Genomic DNA, 20,668 nt, shown 5'->3' with positions numbered 1-20,668 from the left:
ATCTGACCTGTAGCAGACTGGCTCCCTCGCTGGTGATTATAAAGAAGAAGGTGGCTTCCTGGGCCAGCTGCTGCAGGCCATGGATCAGAGTTCCTTTATATATAGTCTGGCCATTGTTCATTTGTATATTCAGTCTCTCATTCAGAGAGACTGTCTGTCTCTGAGCAGATGGCTGTCTCTGAGCAGCTGAGCTACAGCGAGCAAGACGGTTCCCAGAATTTCTAGAGAGCCACTTTGAGAAACAGATAATTCCTGCTACCTTGCCCAGGCGTGTCTAAGGACATACCTGCTTATGTGAGCACATCACTCTTAGCTCAGTGCCCCAAGGTGCAGAGGAAGAAGGGAGAGAAGAGTGGTTACAGTAGTGACAGAGCCCAATGAGGAGAGGAATGAGGCAGTGCTCATAACCTTCTGTCCCAGCTATTGGATAGAACTCTGTGGGTTACGAATAAATACTGATACCAGAGCTCCACCCAACCCCAATGATGCTAATTTATTAGAGAAGGGCTTGAATCATTAGTTTTTCAAAATTTCCCAGGTGACTATAACATGCAACCCAGCAACTGATCAAAATAAACAAACATTTAAGAGAAGAATCACATATTTAATAGTAAAAATGAAATCAGGGCATGTAGCCATGACCACTTTCTCCAGAAGCCTCTAATTTTTCAGTCTTATAATGTTAGGCTTTAGGAATATAAAATGAAGAGTTAAATTAGAGTAATTGCTTAGACTGTTGCAAATAGGCAATAATCATAGAGTATGAACCTACCTACAGGAAATGAAAATGCTGCAGGATCTAAACGGTGGGCATAAGGAACAACTGAGTACACTTAAGACTTGTAAAAATGACCAAAATCTACCTGTTCCGAGCATTTTCATTTTTAAAAAATATTTCTATTTATTTATTTATTTGGCTGCATCGGGTCTTGGCTGTGGCATGGGAACTCCTAGTTGCAGCATGGGAACTCCTAGTTGCAGCATGTAGGATCTAGTTCCCTGACCAGGGATTGAACCTGAGCCCCCTGCACTGGGAGCACGGAGTCTTAGTCACTGCACCACCAGGGAAGTCCCATCATTTTCATTTTTAACCACTAAAAAGTTGTTAAATGCCCTCTTCAAAATACCATTTTATCATATTATTTCTCACAGATCATGTGTAGTGAGTGCACGTGTGTATATGGATGGGTGTGTGTGTATGTGTGTATTTTCAGTCCATCTGAGCTTGTACATTTCTCAAATACTCTAAACAAAATTCAAAAAAAATTGAAGTTTGAGCATATAAACTCTAAAACCTCAGAAGAATCACCCACATACTCCACACACCTCCATATCCAATTTTTATTTCTAGCCATTTCTAAATTTTCAAATGTACCAGTATATCTGAACTTGATACAACAACGCCCCCTGATGGAAATACATAGAAAAGAATCCACCCTTGATTTAACTTGGGAATTTCATTACTGCAAGGGTGATCAAGAGCTCGGCGTGCATGCTCTGTCTCCATCTTTGTCTCTTCCAGCACAGGTTTTTTTTTTTTCCCACACAAAATCACATACAAAAGTTCAATGAACAAAACAAGAAGAATGGAGCTGTGCTGGGGGCTCTTTCCCATGCTGTTTGCCAACCCCATACTCCCCTCAAGATGTCTAAAATAGAACTTATTGTTACTAAACGTGAGAAATATACCCCCAAAATTAAAAATAGAATTACATATATTTTTTGATCTTCGTGTATACACTTTTCATACACCTTTTTGACAATAACTATTGCATAAACACCATACGCATTACATCTTATGACAACTATTTAGGCCCTATATTTAAATTAGATATAGTCAAACTTAGAGATTCTCCAATGTTAAAAAATAAATAAAACAAACTATTCTCACTAAAAAAAAATTTCATATATTTCTCCTAAGCTTCCTTATCTTAATGAATAGCATCTCCTTTATCATTCACTCAGCCAAAAACCCTCATGAGTATTCACAACACACATGAACGGATTAAAGACCAAGCCAAGAATCCAGATTAGATTTATTAATTCAGTAATTCCAAAATCATTGTGTCATGAGACATACTCCCACTCCTTCTCAGTACTTTTTAACAACTTGCAGAAAACTCTTCGGTTATATTTCATCCAGAGTGATTGTTCCATCTTAATTAGCAAATTAGCTCTTTGGCTGCACATGAAATTCAATCTTCAAAAATGCTTAGGCAAAGTCAACCACCCAGTAAGCCACCTCTCAATTATTTGTGGTAATGGAAAGTACACCCCTTAGGTGGCTGACCCCAGACAGCAATTGAGTTGATGCCACACCTGTAAACAACACATCATCACTATCTTCTACCATCTGCCAGCTGAGGGGAAGTAGAGGTTGCCATTAACACTAGCAGGATTCATCCTTTGTCTTCCACTAAGTGGAATGAGCCTGAATTGTATATCGCCGTGTAATTTTTAAGGATTATAGTGTTCACTTGACTACAACCTATGAGCATCACGGCAGCTCTGCAACTGACAGTGAGTTAAGTGTTTTCCATACATTATCTCCTCCTGTGGATTTATAAGCCAAAAAAATATATCAAAATTCTTGCATCCGTGTGAATTAGCTTAGATCCTTGGACCTGAGATTTAAAAGAAATATTTATAGCAAGTATTTTTTTAAAAACAAAAATAGAGCTTAACGCCCTATGTCATAGCTAGTACTAACTAGTACTAAGTTAGATCAGTAGTAGGTTTAAGTCTACTGATACCTATTGCATCAATTCTAATTTTGAAAACAAAATCGTGTCCAATTAAACTTTCATTCAACAGAAAAGTTACTTGAATCTCTTCTGGTACTTAAGTTACATTTTGATTAATAGATTCTGGGGCCATTTGCTATCATTTCGGGTCACCTACAGCTTTGACTTGGGAGCAGGAGTCCTAAGGACTTGGACACACTCGTTCACCAGCCTGGTGGCCTCCAGAGCAGTGCCCCAGTGCATGGCGATGCCCCCACTTCCATGGCCATAGTGATGGACCACAGGCAGCCTCCGGCTGTCCTGAGCTAGTAGCTCTTTCTCCAGCCGTACGCCTGGCCTAGTGGGCCTCAAACCCACTTTCTCTCTTAGGTCATAGGCTCCACGGAGAGAGGGCTCGAGGGCACAGCATCGGGAAAGAATCTCTTTGCTAATTTCTGCATCTGGGGACAAATTCCAGTCTCCTTTTTGCCTAGTGCCACCCAGGGTTACATTGGATACGCCAGGGTAAATATATGTCAGCCCACTGCTATCTCGGATAAAGTGCTTGACCCAGGGAGCCTGCACTTTGAGTACTTGGCCCCTCACTGGGAAAATCTTTGAGTCTCCTGCAAGCTGCCTGCTTCCAAGGCCTGAACAGTTGACCACGATGTCGAAGGACGGGTGAAGCTCCCACAGGTCTTCTATTCGTCGGGTGAGTATCAGGCCCCCATTTCCTTTTACCCTAAGGAGAACAAGAGACCATGAGGCGAGCCTTACCAGCGTCCTGCTCAACCCCTTACAGAAGTGACAGACAGGAATTCAGAAACAAAACTGAGGTGACCGTCCAATGAGCAAATACCTCCAGCGCTTCCAGGGCCCGAGCAGGTGGTACTCTATCTGAGTGTCTCACATCCTTGCAAACCAGAGGTTCCTAAAGTTGAACCTAAATAAAAACCTATTTCAGAAACGCAAAGCAAACTAGATGCTTGATCCTTTTTATATTTAATGGAGTTTCTATATCATTCTCATGCTCCTGTGTGCTCAATCATGTTCTACTCCGAGACCCCATGGACTGTAGCCCGCCAGGCTCCTCTATCCAAGGAATTTTCCAGGGAGGAATACATGAGCGGGTTGCCGTTTCCTACTCTAGGGGATCTTCCTGACCCAGGGATCCCACTTGTGTTTCTTGCTTTGGCAGGCAGGTTCTTACCACTGCACCACCTGGGAAGCCCTATATTATTCTAGATGCTAAATAAATATCAGGTTAACCTGATGTATTTTTTAAAATACCCAAGCGCTTTTGCTTTATGCCACTTATTTAGCTCTTAGATTTACCGCCTCCAACATTTTTGTCTCATATTGTTAACTCTTGCATGTTCCTTTGTGATACCCTTATCTCCCTAACAAGATGGTTAGGCTCACATGCACTGTCCCCCACTTACATCTCCCACAGGGATGCCAGCAAGAGAGGAACCCAAAATATTTACAGTTGATGGACTAAGTAACAGTCGTGGTTGGTAATGATTTTTCAGACCAAGTCGTCAATAATGAAAAGAAATAGTTCATCTAGGTTCTATGATCTTTTTTAATAGTAGTAAAATACATGTAACACAAAATTCACCATTTTGACCATTTTGAAGTGTACAGTTTAAGGGTGTTAAGTTTAATACAGTCACATTGTTGCGCAACCACCACCATCATCCAACTCCAGAACTTTTTTCATCTTGTGAAACTGAAACTATGTACCTATGAAACAATAACAATCTTATTCATAGGTCACTTGTAGAATATAGAAGACTTAATAGGAGAGGAAGACTGTCAGCAGCTCTGTACAGCAGATGCAGACTGACTGCCTGTGTTCAAGGTACTGCTTAGAGGCAAAGTGCCCTTCCTCAAGTTTGACAAAGGAGCTGGGAGACAGAAGTGTAAGTGCTTGGCAGAATGAAGGAAGTTCCACATGAGAGGTGATGTAAAATCAGAAACCAGGGGATTTAGGTCCCAGTTGCCTCACATTAGCTTAGCTTTGAGGTCTTGCCCAACTCATCTCACTTCTCTGACCCTCAGTTTCCTTATCTGGGTTATAGGGGTGACACCTCCCTTGCCTGCTTCAGAGATGGTTGTGAAGTTCAGATGAAATAATGGGCATGACAGTGCTTCACAGGGGCTTTCCCTGGTGGCTCAGCTGGTAAAGAATCAGCTTTGCCTGCCGATGCAGGAAACACAGGAGACTCAGGTTCAACCCCTGGGTTGGGAAGATCCCCTAGAGAAGGAAAAGGCAACCAGCACTGGTATTCTTGCCTGGAGAATCCCATGGACAGAAGAGCCAGGTGGGCTACAGTGCATGGGGTCACAAAGAGTCAGACACAACTGAGCGACTGAGCACGCACATGCTTCACAAGATATAGGAGACCCATACCAATAAACCAAAAATTTCTCAAGAGGAGAGACAGTGTCTTACGCTTCTCACTACACCTATGACCCAGCTCAGCACCCAATACTTAGTGAACTTGACATGAATGTTGGGTAATACTGAAGACAGTATGAAATCCTAGTTTGGGTATATGATGACTAATTCTATGCTTTGGCTTGCCTGCACCATGGAGGTACCCAGATACTTAGCCAAACATTCTTTTGGGTGTTTCTATGACTATATTTTGGATACAATTAATATTTACATGTTAGACTGAGTAGAGTAGATTGCCCTCCTTCACGTGGGTTTCAACCAACCAGTTGAAGGCTTGAACAGAACAAAAAGGCTGACCTTCCTTCTGCTGAACTGCGTTCAGACTGGTATGTCAGCTTTTTCCTGTCTTCAGATTCAGGCTAAAACACTGGCTTTTCCTGGGTCCGGTGTTTGCCAGCCTTCAGATGGAACCATACATCGTTGGCTCTCCTAGGTCTCCAGCTTGCCAACTCACCCTGTAGATCTCAGGACTTTCAGCCTCCATAACTGTGTGAACCAATTCCTTATAGTAAATCTCTTTAAATATATATATATGTATATATATAGTCTATTGGTTCTGCTTCTTTGAAGAATCCTAACAGATTGAGAGTGGTACCACATTGGCATCCTTGCTTCAAGCCTGAAACAGGATATTTTACTAACAGCAATCAGAAAATTAACTATTTTCAGTCCATTTGTGTGAAGACGAGGAGAAAAAAACTAATGGAAAATCTCAGTTGGCAAATAATGCTATGCATATAGATTCATGGGGAAAATCCACTGTTTATTCTTAGAAATGCAATGTAGCTATTAATATATTTATAATATACATTATATATTATATTTATAATATATAATATAACATTATATATTTATAATACATAATGTACACTATATATTATATTTATAATATATAATATAACATTATATATTATGTTTATAACACATAATATACATTATATATTATATTTATAATATATAAAATTATATATTATATAAATTATACATTATACATATGATATGATACATAACATATATATTCTGGTGTCAGGAATATAAATATATTATTTATAATATAATATATTTAATATATTATAAATATATTTAATATATTTAAAATAACTTCTCACAGTTAGAATTTTTTAAATGCATTTTAGGTTTACAAAGCAATTAAATATATAGCATATAACTCTCTCTCCATATATACTCTAATTTTAACCTGAAAGTTTTAACCTCATCCGATGAACAATCCCTACTGCTCACTCATTGTGTTGCAATGCATATTCTAATAAAATAAACTGTGATAAGTGGGAAATAAATTCTATCTCCCACTTCTCAGAAGATCCATCTCTACCTTGTCCATGCCGTAAACTTGTCTGTTTTAATTGACCTAAGCCCTGTTCAGGCACAGAGCAGCTTCTGGTCCCTTTATGGAGGAGACCTGAGGTTTCTGTGGGCAGAGTGGTCCAGAGGGGAGCAGCTGGGCACCCTTAGTCAGTCCAGCAGGTGGGGTTTTCCTCCTGCAACTGTCTTAGGGCAGCGACTGGAGGCCCAGTGGAAGCCCCCAAGGCCATTGCCCCACATCTCTTCCCTACTAACCTTGTTGCCATCGTCAGAAAAAATAAACATCATTTTCCACTTTTCTGGCTGGTGCCCTTCCACCTCATCTTTGCATAACCAGGGAGAAAGCCTGGAGGGGGCGGGGGGCGGTGTGAAACCTGCTCACACTAGACCTGTATCTGAGGCCAATGTTTGCCCATGGCTTGTCTGGTTAGGGGCCAGCAGCCAATGCTGGGCGAAGGAGGAATTCTCTGCTAAGCTGCTACTGCTGCTAAGTCACTTCAGTCATGTCCGACTCTGTGGGACCCCATAGACAGCAGCCCACCAGGCTCCCCCATCCCTGGGATTCTCCAGGCAAGAACACTGGAGTGGGTTGCCATTTCCTTCTCCAATGCATGAAAGCGAAAAGTGAAAGTGAAGTCGCTCAGTCGTGTCGGACTCTTCGCGACCCCATGGACCGCAGCCTAGGGCCCTGGAAAAGGAAGACTGCTCTAGCGGGCACAGGGTATGTTGGATGTGGGGAAGCAGGAGTCCACTGTGAGCAGGAAGGGACCTTTGCAAGTTGGACATTTGTAAGGCAGAGACTCCTGCCTGATGTACAATCCACATTTCTGTCCATCTGCCGAGGGAGTGGTGTAGGCTCTGCTGTCAGTCAGGCCAAGCAGGAGAACAGAAACTGTAGGAGATGTGAGACTGGAAAGTAACTGAGAAGACTCCATAGAGGAGAGAGAAGGTGTAGTTAGCGCTGTGCTCAGTGCTGGGCCCCGGAATTAAGGCACGGCCCCCTGGAAAGGAGGCAATGCACCAGAATCACAGGGCCCCCAGCACTGAAATGGGGCACCCACTTTCTGAATGCCGCCCAAGACAGGACCATCCTGCTCCAGCTGGGATGATTTATTTAGGTAGGATGCCTGGAGAAGAGACAGGTTCAGTTGACGTACTGCCTCTATGATTCATTTCCTGGAAGGGCAAGTACAAAGCAGCAGAATATGACTCCACTGGCCAACGATATAAAACATGATCTGCATGACTGATTAACCTTCAGGGGGTTTTGTTCGTTTGTTTGTTCTGGGTATTACTGGGTATACTTTTTTTTTTGAGGAGATGATTTCTTCTGTTCTTTGAAAAACACTACGGATCTAATTTGCAGTTAAGAACAGTTTTTTTCTTTCCTAGAAATTAATATTGTTTCAGAAGGATAGAGCTTAGATTGAAGGCATTGTTGTGTGGCTTGCTGAGTGAAATGCCCATTTTTTGAGTCAGAATGCTTTAGGCTGAACACTCACATTGTGTGGCAGGGGTGTAGGAGGCAATAGAACAGACCCTGGGCGTGAGGAACAAGCAGGGATTGTGTGGCTCCCCAGCTGGGTCATCCCCGTGGTGGAGAGTGGGTGGCAGCCTACAGAGTGAGCCCCAGGACCCCACGCCCTCACCATAACACGGCTTGGGCTCCTTCTTGGCCTGAGGTCCTTGATTCTAGAGGTTTGCCTTGGGCTTAGAGGAGTCCCAGCCCTACAAAGTCTTCCTCAGGTATGACCCTCCTCCTCCTCTACACTGGCCTTCTGGTCAGATGCCAGGGCCTGAGGGAAGAGGGGACAGCTAATCTTACAGAGAGGAGGCCCCTACATGCCCCCTCACTGGGGTGGGGGGCGCAGTATGCGGAAGCCTGAGGTATTACAGGCCTAGAGGGGTCAAAGCGGTGGGGGGGGGGCGGTGGACGGCTAGGACAAGGGTCTCCTCGTGGCTTTCCTGCAGCAGATGTGTGTACTGTCTGCCCGAGGCACTCATGTTCCCACCCACTGTTACTGGTCGAGGTGTGTATCAAACAAATAGACCTTAAAAGGCCTCCCCAAGACTCTCTGGGGCAAGAGCAGCCCCTTGGGCCTCTTCAACTTGACTCTGTCACCTAAAACCAGACAGGAAGAAGCGTGCTCCAAGGCACGAACCCCAGCTGGCTGGTCACCAGGCCCGATGGTGTTGCAGTCAGGAGGTGGCTCCCACTGGCACAAAGTACCACTTTTATTTTAAGTAAAGCAAAATGCTGACAGCAGGCTTCCAACTAATGAGAGGATATCAGGATTTTCCCCAGGCCTTCAGATCCCACAGTTAGTACTGAAAATAAAGCTATAATGGAAATAAGGGGTAAGTTTCCTAGAAGGTGATACTTTAGAAGTAGGCAGAACAAATTGTTCAGGTAATATACATTCTCATGTGAAACTAGTTGAGTGTGGCCCAAAATAAATATGCATATATTGACAGTAAAGCTCTGTAACTTCTGGCTTGCCTAATAATTTCCCCTTAATTTTATTAAGATAAGATAAATGATACCTTAACTAGGTATCAATAGCATTGGCACTTCCAAAGTTCTTTTTCTAGGTATTCTCATAAAGACAAAAGTGCAACACTATCTAACCTTGCCACTCAGAAAAGATGGTGATGCCCTGAAAACTGGAATGTTGGCTGATGGGTAACTCCATCACATGATGGCTCAAATATTCATTTATTAGCTGATATACAGTGGCTTAAATTTCACATATAAACAGGGGTTTATGGGCCAGCAAACAAGGCACAAAAGTGTAGGTTTTATGAAACTGGAACTTAAAAAAAAAAAAAAAAAAGCCCCATATAAATTGCTAAGAGGTAAAAGTGAGATGAGCACTTACAAAGCTACAAAAATATATCATGATGTTCCCAACATGTGCCTAACAGACTTAGGTTCCCTCCTCTGTGCTCCCAATCCACCCTCATAAATTTGTATTTAACACTCAGCATACATGTTACTGTAATTGTTAATTAACATGTATATCAATACACATACACACACATACACCATCACCCTCAGTAGAATTGACTAGCTTCTGGTACAGTGCTAGGAATACACAGAAGCTCAACAAAGAATTGTGGAATTAATTATTCCATTTAATTATCTTATATCCTACATCTGGGACTAAGTCATGGTTGCCACTGCTTACCTCAAGTCACTTTTCCAACTTTTATATAATAATTTGCATTATTCCTATGCATCTACCAAATATACAGATTCAGGCACTGAAAGGGCCAGTTTCACAACCCTCAACATGCTTGCAATTTCCAGATGCAACAAGAGAGATTTATTAATGTGTCTTAAATAATGATACCCTTGATGTGTTTCCTAACCAACTGGAACAGGAAGTCCTGAAAACCAAGCCAAAATACAAGTTCTTGGAATTTGGGCTGAACTTGGTAAGGAAGACATTACCTAATTTAGATAAGCCCTCAGTTTTAAAGTCCTTGTTAATAACAAAATAAAATAATGGAGTTATTTTCTTTTTCATTAATGAGAAAAAAATTCAAAAATAATGTATAATAAGCCTAAGATTCTCTAAAGAATAGCTGGAAGCATATTCTCCAAATATCTCACTTTATAGATGAGGAAACAGGTTCTGTTTCAGTGAGGGGGTCTTAGTGGTGGGGAGAGAGGGACCAACCCCTGCATCAGGATGCACAGGGAAGCAGAAAATGGACGTGTTACCAACTTGGGTGTGACTCACTCCTTGTGACACAGTGTCTCACAGACTGTTTACTAAGCCCCAGCTGTTGATACACAACAAGGCACAGTGCACAGAAGCTCTGAGGCACAACAGAGAATTTAGTCTCTATGTTATGAGAAGGTATGAATGTATTTGTGGGTAGGACAGACAAAAGAAGCAGTAAAGTCTACTTCAACCAACCTTTTCTGCAACCACGGGAGGTAGGCAGGGCCTTCACACTTGAGTGTCGTAAAAGCATGACCAAACACATGTTGGGGGAATTTCTTCAGCTCATCCTTGGTCATCTTTCGAAATCCTAGCACCACGTCAGCCCAGTATGGCACTTCTTCAGTAGGAATACTCTGAAATATCTGCCAACTCAAACACATTAAGTGGAAAAATTTCCTGAAGTTTTATGAGATTTCTAGTAAAACCCATGTAACATTCTCTAAAGCATTTTAAAAACACACTTCTTATGCCCGTACAGAGAAAAAAAATCTATTTTTCTGTTCACTTAGATTCATATTATTCAGTAGCTAAATTTAAAATGTTTGGGGTAGGGGGAGGGCAGGCATTGGAATAAGACATTTAAAAAGCTGTGTGTCTTTTAAAGATTGAATTTAACTCTCTTTTTCTAAAAAGCTCTTGCCCAGCTTTTCTTATTTGGCAACCCACTCCAGTATTCTTGCCTGGAGAATCCCAGGGACAGAGGAGCCTGTTGGGCTGCCGTCTATGGGGTCGCACAGAGTCGGACACGACTGACGCGACTTAGCAGCAGCAGCAGCATCTGGGGGAAAGATTTTTCTGTTTTGCATAATGCTTTACATAAACTGTAAACAAATCATCAAAAGTTTAAATGTTGGCCTCAATTTCAAACAAAATATATAAGTTAGAATAAGCAATGAGCGGAGTGCAGGAGACAGGGGTGTGAATTATGAGTGAAACTGTAGATGATCACATAAAGTCATTGATAAGAAAGGCCAGGATTTGTTAGGTGAAGCCCTGTATCCTTTTTTTTTTAATTGGAGGCTAATTACTTTATAATATTGTGGAGTTTTTTGCCATACATTGACATGAATCATCCACAGGTATACATGTGTCCCCCATCCCATCCCTCTGGGTTGTCCCAGTGTATTGGCTTTGAGTGCCCTGTTTTGTGCATTGAACTTGGACTGGAAATCTATTTCACATATGGTAATATACATGTTTCAATGCTATTCCTGCAAATCATCCCACCCTTGCCTTCTCCCACAGAGGCCAAAAGCCTGTTCTTTATATCTGTGTTTCTTTTACTGTCTCGTGCGTAGGGTCATCCTTACCATCTTTCTAAATTCCATATATATGCATTAATATACTGTATTGGTGTTTTTCTTTCTGACTTACTTCACTCTGTAAAGTAGACTCCAGTTTCATCCACCTCATTAGAACTGATTCAAATGCATTCTTTTTAATAGCTGAGTAATAGTCCATTGTGTATATGTACCACAACTTTATTATCCATTCATCTGCCAATGGACATCTAGGTTGCTTCCATGTCCTAGCTATTGTAAACAGTGCTGCAATGAACACTGGGGTACATGTGTCTCTTTTAGTTCTGGTTTTCTCTGTGTGAATGCCCAGCAGTGGGATTGCTGGGTCATACCCTGTATCCTTAAGTCATGGTTGGAGCTGATGAAGTGGAATGATATCAGCTGTTAATAAGAAGCCTATAATCATACTATCAATAGCTGCTAGGCATATCTTTGGATTTATAAGTATTGGGTTCATTACATCAATAGGAATAAATGTTGTAAAGCATGGCTGCTCTAAAATAGCAAGGAAAATCATTTGAGTGCTATACATGGTTTCTAATGGTGTGGTCATTAAGGTATTGGAATTTATATCTCTAAGTGATTCATTCAACACAGGTCCTGTGGAAGATGTAAAGATTGTTTGCTGCAGGTCTCAATACCAGGCTTTCTTTCTGTCTCATTCTGAACACTCTCCTGTACTAGATCACCCACTTCCCTTTTTTCATCTACAGGCCAAACATTCAGAAGGCTACATCTCCAGCCCTCTTCTCTCTCCTGAACTCAAACCAGATCCAGATCCATGTTGCCTACGCCCTGGCGGATAAGTCTACCTCTATGTCTCAGACATTTACCCCGTGCTCACAGCAGGTACTCAGTAATATTTTCTGTTAAACTCTAAAGTGTGTTAAGATCATTCTAAATTCCAAAATAATTTCAGATTTCCTCTCTTACCCAGACACCAAAATAACACCAGCATCTTCAGCTTCTGCAGAATTGACTATTGCAAACAGGTGATCAAAGGTCTCTTTGAACCACTGCTTCTGCTTCTGAATGGGTGTGTCTGCGATGGTGGAGAAAAACAAAGCAGAACAAAAAGGGAACTGATGACAATGACTGTGCTTGAGAGAAGCTTCTTTCTACAAACTGGCAAAAACCAAAAAGGCAGGGAGAAACATTTAGATAAAGTACCACATTGTGGTGAACGATGACCGAAGTTTTGAATGTTGACATGCTCTATCAGATTCAGTTCATATAATGACTAATCAACAGAGGGGAAATCAACCAATGAGGGAAAAGTCTAATACACAGGCCACCTGCAAAGGGGTCTTTGGCACTCAGCGTATTCCAGAGGCCCTAGAAATGTCCATAACCAACCTGAGCCACGTTAGCTGATCTGGCTGAGGCAAGCAGCTGGCTACACCATTGAGATGATGAGAGAAATAACATAGGGCCTCTTTCCTGGAAGCTGAAAGCACAGCAGGAGACAAGGGGAGATCTTTGGAGCCCAGGTCAACCAGGTCGAAGAACAGACAGCATATGAGTGGGAAACCCAGGTTGCTCACCCTCCTGATACAAGGAGAGGAGGCCTGCATTGTGAAACTAAGCTCCCTACAGCCCCATCCAAGGCTGCCATTACCTCCATCCCCCTCCATGGAATCACAGACCAGCTTGGAGCAGCATTCCTGGGGTCACCAGGGGTATGCAGGGACCACGCCAGGAACCTCCTCTCTGTCAGAGTCCTGTGGACCAGTGTCCCCTACCCCCCAGGCATCCTTGTCCAGGATTGGACCTGGACACAGCTTCTGGAAGGGTTCCAGGCCTGCCAGGGAGGAAATCAGGATCAGGGTTCAAGCCTCAAAATAATAGTGCCCAGTGTAGGCACAGAGAGCAAGCCTGACCCAGAAGCGTAGATAAATCTATGGATGGAGTATTTGGCCATCTGACCCTGAGGGAGGGTCATGAAAGAGAATCCAGGGGCAGGACAGGGACTGAGGAACAGTAATCCTGAGGGGCTGAAATGTAGGGGAGCCACAGAGCAGACAAGGGCAGCAGAGCAGAGGATCCTGGGTCAGCTTTGCTTGGAGAGAAGTCCCTAGAGCTCACTGAAAGTAGAGATGAAAAGCCCCTGGAGGCATCCTGTTTCCAAGTGAATGGGGGCATTTCCTTAGTAGGCTTTAAAGCAATTCACTTGTTCAGGAGCCAGGAAACGTTTCTTTACTAGTGGATCTCTGCTATTGTCTTTAAATAAGTGCCCATGTGAATGCATTCTCAAAACTGCAGACTGGATCAACTGGTTCAGAAATAAGGAGGAAATTAAAAAATAAGCCACAAAGAACTGAATTAGACCTCATATGGATTACACCCCAACAATCGTGAGTCTCAGTGAACTCCAGGAGTTGGTGATGGACAGGGAGGCCTGGCGTGCTGCGATTCATGGGGTCGCAAAGAGTCGGACACGACTGAGTGACTGATCTGATCTGAGGATATATTGAAATGTACCCTCCCTTCCCACTCCAAACTTGAAGACACAAAATAGTGACTGCTACTCACACACTGCAAAAGTCATCTCAAAAGAACAGACAATCCCAGTTCAATGATGAGTAAAACAAATCTGGTGACCTAATTCATGTTCAAGTGCTGGTAAAAGAAAACTGTAGCCAGACTATCAGTATTGACAGTAGAAAATGTCGACATACAGAATGGCTGCCATCAAAAAGTCTACAGGCAATAAATGCTGGAGAGGGTGTGGAGAAAAGGGAACCCTCTTACACTGTTGGTGGGAATGCAAACTAGTACAGCCACTATGGAGAACAGCATGGAGATTCCTTAAAACACTGGAAATAGAACTGCCATATGACCCAGGAATCCCACTGCTGGGCATACACACTGAGGAAACCAGAATTGAAAGAGACACGTGTACCCCAATGTTCATCACAGCACTGTTTACAATAGCTAGGACATGGAAGCAACCTAGATGTCCATTGGCAGACGAATGGATAAGAAAGTTGTGGTACATATACACAATGGAATATTACTCAGCTATTAAAAAGAATACATTTGAGTCAGTTCTAATGAGGTGAATGAAATTGAAGCCTATTATACAGAGTGAAGTAAGTCAGAAAGAAAATCACCAATATAGTATATTAACGCATATGTATGGAATTTAGAAAGATGGTAATGATGATCCTATATGCAAGACAGCAAAAGAGACACAGATGTAAAGAATAGACTTTTGGACTCTGTGGGAGAAGGCGAGGGTGGGATGATTTGAGAGAACAGCACTGAAACATATATCACCATATGTAAAATAGATGACCAGTGCAAGCTCAATGCCTGAAGCAGGGCACTCAAAGCCGGTGCTCTGGGACAACCCAGAGGGATGGGGTGGGGAGAGGGGAGGGAAAAGGGTGGAGGGAAGAGGGAGGTGGGTTCAGAATGGGGGGACACATGCCCCCATGACTGATTCATGTCAATGTATGGCAAAAACTACCACAATATTGTAAAGTAACTAGCCTCCAATTAAATAAATTAATTTTAAAAAAGGAAATGTCAACATAACTCTGTGTCCCAGCACTGTTCTAAATGCTTTACAAGTATTAACCCATTTAATCTTTATAAAAACCCTATGGAACAGGATGGTCCCCATATAGTATTGACATCACTGGGGCTGGTCCAAAAGAAGCTCAGGGAGAAAACCAAAGTCTATCAGCAGCACTAGAGAGAAAGACCCTGATCCAGGGGCCCTGACCACCCCGTCAAAGGGTAAGCTGGGCCTCCATGGACTGAATGATCTCCCAGGTAAGCCTCCTTCTTTGAAGATGATTCCATGATTATTGGGCAGCCTTCTCACCACTCACCTGGTCCTGACACAGCAAGGAAATGCCTGGAAAATGGACACCAGGACTCTGGTCACAAGAAAGGTGTCCAGAGTGAACTAGCATTCTGTACACACACCAGGCTCCTGTGCTTGTTTCCTGCGAGGCAGCTCCTAGGAGGTACATCAGCACCTGCTGCTGACAAAGCCAAGTTCCTAGATGGCAGTGCTGAGGTCACAGCCCTTCCTACCCTGGCAGAAGATGGGTTTATTCTCTGTTAGGTGAAACAGGGGGGGCTTGGGGGTAGGAACCCTAAGCACAAAAGTCAGGATACCATAGTAAAAACAAGAGTGTTAAGGGAACACATGCAAACTGGATGCTAAGACCCCAGACCGCTTCTCCTCCTCCTTCTAGAATGCTGCCAGCCAGGCCTTCACCCACCCCAGCCAGGAGACAGAAAGCCTCTTCTCTGGGGAACATGACCTACACAAGAAGAAAGACTAAATACAGTGACATCAGAGGTTCCTCAACCAAACAGCTCCCCCATCCCAGTGCAATGAGCCTCAAGATAACAAGCGCCATACAAGGCTCAGAAACTCCTGTCAGGACCCTGCTCCTAAATGTCAACAGACAGGTAAAGATGACCACGAAGCCAAGGAAAACCTGTAACATGAAAAATGAGCACATCAAATAAAAAACACAACTTGGAGACAACAGAAACTGTGCAGGGAGAAGAAACTTTTTTAAAACCATGACTAGTGTCTTCAGAAAGATAAGATGGCAACCATACAACATAAATAGTATGTTAGAACACAGGGAAATTTAGAGACTAAAAAAGAGCTTTGGAATATTAAAACGCTATATGAAAAATAATAAATCCAACAGCAAGGGAAAAGAAAAAACTGAGAAAATTCTCCTAGAAAGTAAATAAAAAGAGGAATAGAAATAGGAAGAGAAAAAAGCTAAGAGTATGGAGGATCCAACCAGGAGGCCCAGCATAACAGCAATTCCAGAAAGAGAGGCAGAGACAGCAGGAGGGAGGAGTCAGCAGTTGGGTAACTCAGAGACTGTACCTTGGACTGGAGACATAAGTTTCTGGATTAAATGGACATGGCAATTCATAGTCCAGATTGCTGGGGCAGTTGGGGGTGGGGGGTGATAATAACTTATAACTGTTTGACTACTTAGACTGTGTGCTCGTATAACCTTGATGCAAAAACAAAAACAAAAATTAAAGGGGAGAAAAGAGAGTGGAAATGAAGAAATGGAGACAGTGGGTATAAACTTCATTAGTTGCAAAGTGGTTTTGTTTCCTATTAAATTCTGTTTCCTCCTCCTCCCATTTCTTATGAAGAATACAAAATGGAAAAGATGCATGGACATGTTTTTAAAAATTAATGCATTTTTAGTCCTGAATACATATTGACCAATTTTTTTTATACTGGCTTAGAAGTGACGATGTTAGTCCCATTACAAGTATTTTCTGACTTGATGGTTATTACTGTTATCAGTGGAAAGATTTAGAGTTACCAACTGTGGCAGCCATTAGTGCTGTTCACCAAGTGCTTCTGTCTGTCTGCCTTCTAGGAGCCTTATAGAATTGTACTTCCTGGCTTCCTTCTGAAGAGTGGGAGCATGTGACTAGCACTGGCCAATGAGCTGTCATCATAAGTGATGAATGTTGCTTCCTGATCAGAGCCTTTAATTGCTAAGGCAGGAGCCCCAAAGCTCTCACCCACCCAGCTACAGGCTTGATCACCTTCAAGACTGTGGCTGCTTCATCAGCTTAGGCCCCTGGGTACTGAACAGAACCCTTGCTGATATTCAATCCACATATAGTATGAGAGAAAAATAAACCTTTGCTTTTTAAGCTGCTAAGATTTGGAGGTTCTTTCTATCCTGCAACATAACTGAATCTTTCCTAACAGATGAACCAACAAGATGTCAAAGGCACACGTTACACTTACACAAATGTCCAGCTGTCTTTGTAAACGGCAGTCAACCAACATCAACACCATTCTATCTCACATCTATCATATCTGACAGAGGAGCAAAAATCCCTCTCTCACCTGGATAAGTAGGAGGAATAAGCATTCCAGCTGCCACATCACTCGTGGTCTCAGGAGTGAATTTGTCTGAAATGACTGTAATGGAGCATCCTGGGACCATTTTGGAAATGCACACAGCAGTAGAAAGCCCCATCACGCCAGCCCCCACAACTGCAATCCGTACTGTATCCATGGGCCTGTGAGGAGGCAAAGTATGAGCTGCAAAACCTTGTTTTAAGAATTAGTCCATCCTTGGGAATTCCCTGATTGTCCAGTGGTTAGAACTTCTTATTTTCCTTGCTGAGGACGTGGGTTCAATTCATGGTTGTGGAACTAAGATGCTGCAAGCCATGCAGCGTGGCCAAAAAAGAAAAAAAAAAAAAAAAAGAATTATTCCATCCAGAACAAAGTTTGGCCCTGAGAGTTCTTTCCCTAGGTCCACAGCCTCTTCAAATCTGACCTTTCCTACCAGCATTTCTCATGGGATAAAGAAAGCTCCTGTGGGCTCTCTTCCCATTAAAAGTGAGGGCAAGCAGGTCTCCATGGAGTTTAGACATTAGCCCCAAACCAGCCTGGAGTTGTCTTGAGAACACAGGACAGGCAAGTACGTCTGCATTTGGGAGGAGATTTCTGCTGATTCCTAAAGCACCTTCCCTGTGGGCACGGCCAAGGGAAGGTTGGTGAAGTCAGCGAGGTGGACAAGAGCAGCAGGACTGCTGCGTCTGCTCCCAGAGACCTCCTGAGGAGCAGCCACTGAGAGGGCATGGCTCACAGGCAATTTAGAACTCAGCTCTTACTGTTTACAAACTGCTTTTTAATTGTAACGATGTGACACCAGGTCTGAACCACCGAACCCAACATCTCCTCTCCTGCTCTTCACTCTTAACTGGAAACCAACCCCCCTCACCCACACCCCAACCCTCCACTCTCCCCAACATTCCAGTCCTCAAATCTCACCCTCTAACAGCAGGCTTTCCAGATAAGGAGCCTGGATTCCTTCACAGATTTGAGTTCTGATTCTATAACCTGGGGCACAACCATGGGCTCCTTGCCTCAACTCCTTCATCTCTAAGCCAGGCCTCGTGAGTTTTTTATTAGTTCTTGCAGGTGGTAAATAAGTGATGCACTGAGGTTGTCTCATAAAGGAGACTTCTTCTGAGAGTCCCTATGGAAATACAGGAGACAGACATCCAGGGCCTGGGCTGGGCATCCTGATACTCTCTTCCCAGGGTAGAAACCAGAGGACTGATGAGGGCTCAAAGCCCTCCCAACCCCTCACCTCTTAGCAGCAGGAGTCCACTGAGCCCTGTCCACTGTCAGCACCCAAGTCCTCCTATGCTTCCCTGCTTATCTTTCCACTTCTGGTTCTTGCTAACTTCCCCTAATAGGTCTCAGGTGGAACTCCAGAGAGAAAAAAAATGCAATTAGTCCAGTTGGTCGTCATCATCCCTATTAAACAAAGCTCTAGCCCCAGCCCAGTTTATCGGGCTGAGAGAGGCTCTAAATCTTCCTTGGCATGATTTCCCGTCGTTATCCAATCAGCAATAGCCAGGGCATCAGGTCACATGGTACAAATCATGGCCACCTGCACATAAAATTCACCTTTTCTCAGGAGGGGGCTGGGTGGCTCCTTCACTGTGAGCAGCGCAAAGGCAGTCAGTGCTCTCTTCTCTCTCTGAAGGTCTCTGGCACTGAGAGATATCAGAGTCTTCCAATGTGGTTTAGTGCATGTTATTTTGGTTTCTCAGGCACTATGCGGTTTCCTCAGCCATATGTTTATCTGATTGCTCCCCAGTGGGCTGGCTAGCTGAGAAAGAACAGGATTGCCAGGGCAGAGGGAAGAGACGGGTCCCGGGCAAGCAGCAGACCCACATGTGAGGGGCAAGCTTTTGGAGCGTAGCCCCGTGCATGTCCCCCAGAGGCAGAAGGCAGACACCTGTCCCCTTACCAGCTTTCTTATTTCACAATGGCCTCCCCTTCCCAGAAACTTTCTTAAAATAGCTCAAATAAATTGAGAGGGAAAGTAACCCGTGGCTGAGAATATCCAGCTACCAGGAAAGAAAAAATGACCCAGCAAGGTAGGTACTTTCTGGCCCAGTGACCTGTGAATCACTGTCACCTGACCCCACGGAGACACACCCCAAACTCATGGAGTAGGTCCAGAACCACCCCTGAGCCGAAAGCAGGGAGGATTCAAGTACCTGTCTCTGAAAAAGCAGCCTTGGAACCCACAGAAGGCTCTGGCACCAGCGCTTGTTTTCCCAGCTAGTGGCTGGTCTAGCGCCCTGAGGGCCAGGAAAAGCAAAACTGCTTCCCATTGGGGAGTTTGTTAAGGACATTCCCTCTATGCTGAACCTCCATTGGCCCATTCGCCTGTGTCTCTGTCACTTAATTCTCCAGAGAAATGAGCAATTGACCTCCTCTCGCCCGTGGAACTGCAGCTCTGCCGGTCCCCTGGCTGGTCCACGCTTAGCAGCCCTTCTCTTTCTAGTTTACAAACCCTCTGCCTTGCCACACATCTGGTATTTCTCCAGCTGATTTGTAAGCGTGGCAAATAAGGGGTGAACCTGTCCAGATTCCAGCAAGTCCCGACTAGAAGCAGACACTGTTTTCCCCAGCAGTGTTGGCTGCCCTCTCCCGCTGGTGCCTGGCTCTGCTGGGTCAGCTGGTGCAGGGGGGAGTGAGGGGAGGGTGGAGCGTGAGGGCAGAATAATGTTTGTTGATCATCAAGTTGATGACCTGATTGCAGCTGGAAAAATGATTCAGAAGGTAATCTAGGATAAGAATCAAATGATTGTTTTTGCCCATGTATTCAAATATTTGCTGAGTGTCCATGTGCAGTAGACACTTTACAGTCAACAGGTTTGTTTACAGGGAAGCCGTTTGAAGTGTCGAAATAGTGATAATAATGTTGTAACTAATATGTATTTAGCATTAACCCTTTGCCAGACACATGCATGACACCATATAACACAATCAGCCTATGAGGTATTATTAATAGTACTCCCATTCTATAGATGAGCAAATAGAGGCTCCAAAAGACTAAGGACAGTCCCAAAGTCTCTTTAGTGGCAAAATTTCATATGAGTGTTAGATTCCAAGGCTCAAATTCTTAACAAAAGCACGTACTTTGGTATCAGGAGACCTGTCTGTTTTACCTTGAACAAGCCACCTTCTGAGTTTCATTTTCCCCATCTGAAAATAGAAATGAAATAAATTTTTTGAGCACCTGCTCAAAATTCCTTCTACAAATAACCAATGCTGGAGAGGGTGTGGGA

The 20,668-nt window shown here is 43.4% G+C and overlaps 1 protein-coding gene across 4 annotated transcripts; it reads right to left on the bottom strand.

Annotated features, from left to right (window-relative positions):
- Window positions 1-2,017: 2,017 nt before the first annotated feature.
- Window positions 2,018-19,774, bottom strand: DDO (D-aspartate oxidase). 4 transcript variants are annotated; one of them, XM_027551213.1, is made up of 6 exons: window positions 19,592-19,774; window positions 18,993-19,081; window positions 17,412-17,587; window positions 12,479-12,587; window positions 10,437-10,613; window positions 2,018-3,465 (listed from the first exon to the last, which is right to left on the bottom strand). In XM_027551213.1, exons 1-6 carry the CDS (start codon window positions 19,757-19,759, stop codon window positions 2,898-2,900), a joined length of 1,287 nt encoding a protein of 428 aa, XP_027407014.1. In that variant the 5' UTR covers window positions 19,760-19,774; the 3' UTR covers window positions 2,018-2,897. The 4 variants fall into 4 exon arrangements, with proteins under 4 accessions (XP_027407014.1, XP_027407015.1, XP_027407018.1 ...); XM_027551214.1 differs by having other exon boundaries at window positions 18,993-19,197; window positions 19,592-19,663; XM_027551217.1 differs by lacking the exon at window positions 18,993-19,081 and having other exon boundaries at window positions 19,592-19,699.
- Between the last annotated feature and the right edge of the window lie 894 nt (window positions 19,775-20,668).

Source organism: Bos indicus x Bos taurus, chromosome 9, assembly GCF_003369695.1.
Source record: "Bos indicus x Bos taurus breed Angus x Brahman F1 hybrid chromosome 9, Bos_hybrid_MaternalHap_v2.0, whole genome shotgun sequence".
Classification (NCBI taxonomy): Eukaryota; Metazoa; Chordata; class Mammalia; order Artiodactyla; family Bovidae; genus Bos; species Bos indicus x Bos taurus.
The sequence above is the reverse complement of the archived record's forward strand: the minus strand, read 5'-3'. Positions and strand labels throughout refer to the sequence as shown.

What these genes read in the sequence shown, in the direction of transcription:
- DDO (XM_027551213.1), bottom strand. Translation starts at nt 19,759, where the DNA reads ATGGGCCAATGGAGGTTCAGCATAGAGGGAATGTCCTTAACAAACTCC. An exon ending in CAGCCCCCTCCTGAGAAAAG is followed by an intron (nt 17,588 to 18,992) that starts GTGAATTTTATG and finishes GCCTCCTCACAG; the next exon opens with GCCCATGGATACAGTACGGA. An exon ending in CTCCCGTGGTTGCAGAAAAG is followed by an intron (nt 3,466 to 10,436) that starts GTTGGTTGAAGT and finishes TGTTCTCCTTAG; the next exon opens with GGTAAAAGGAAATGGGGGCC.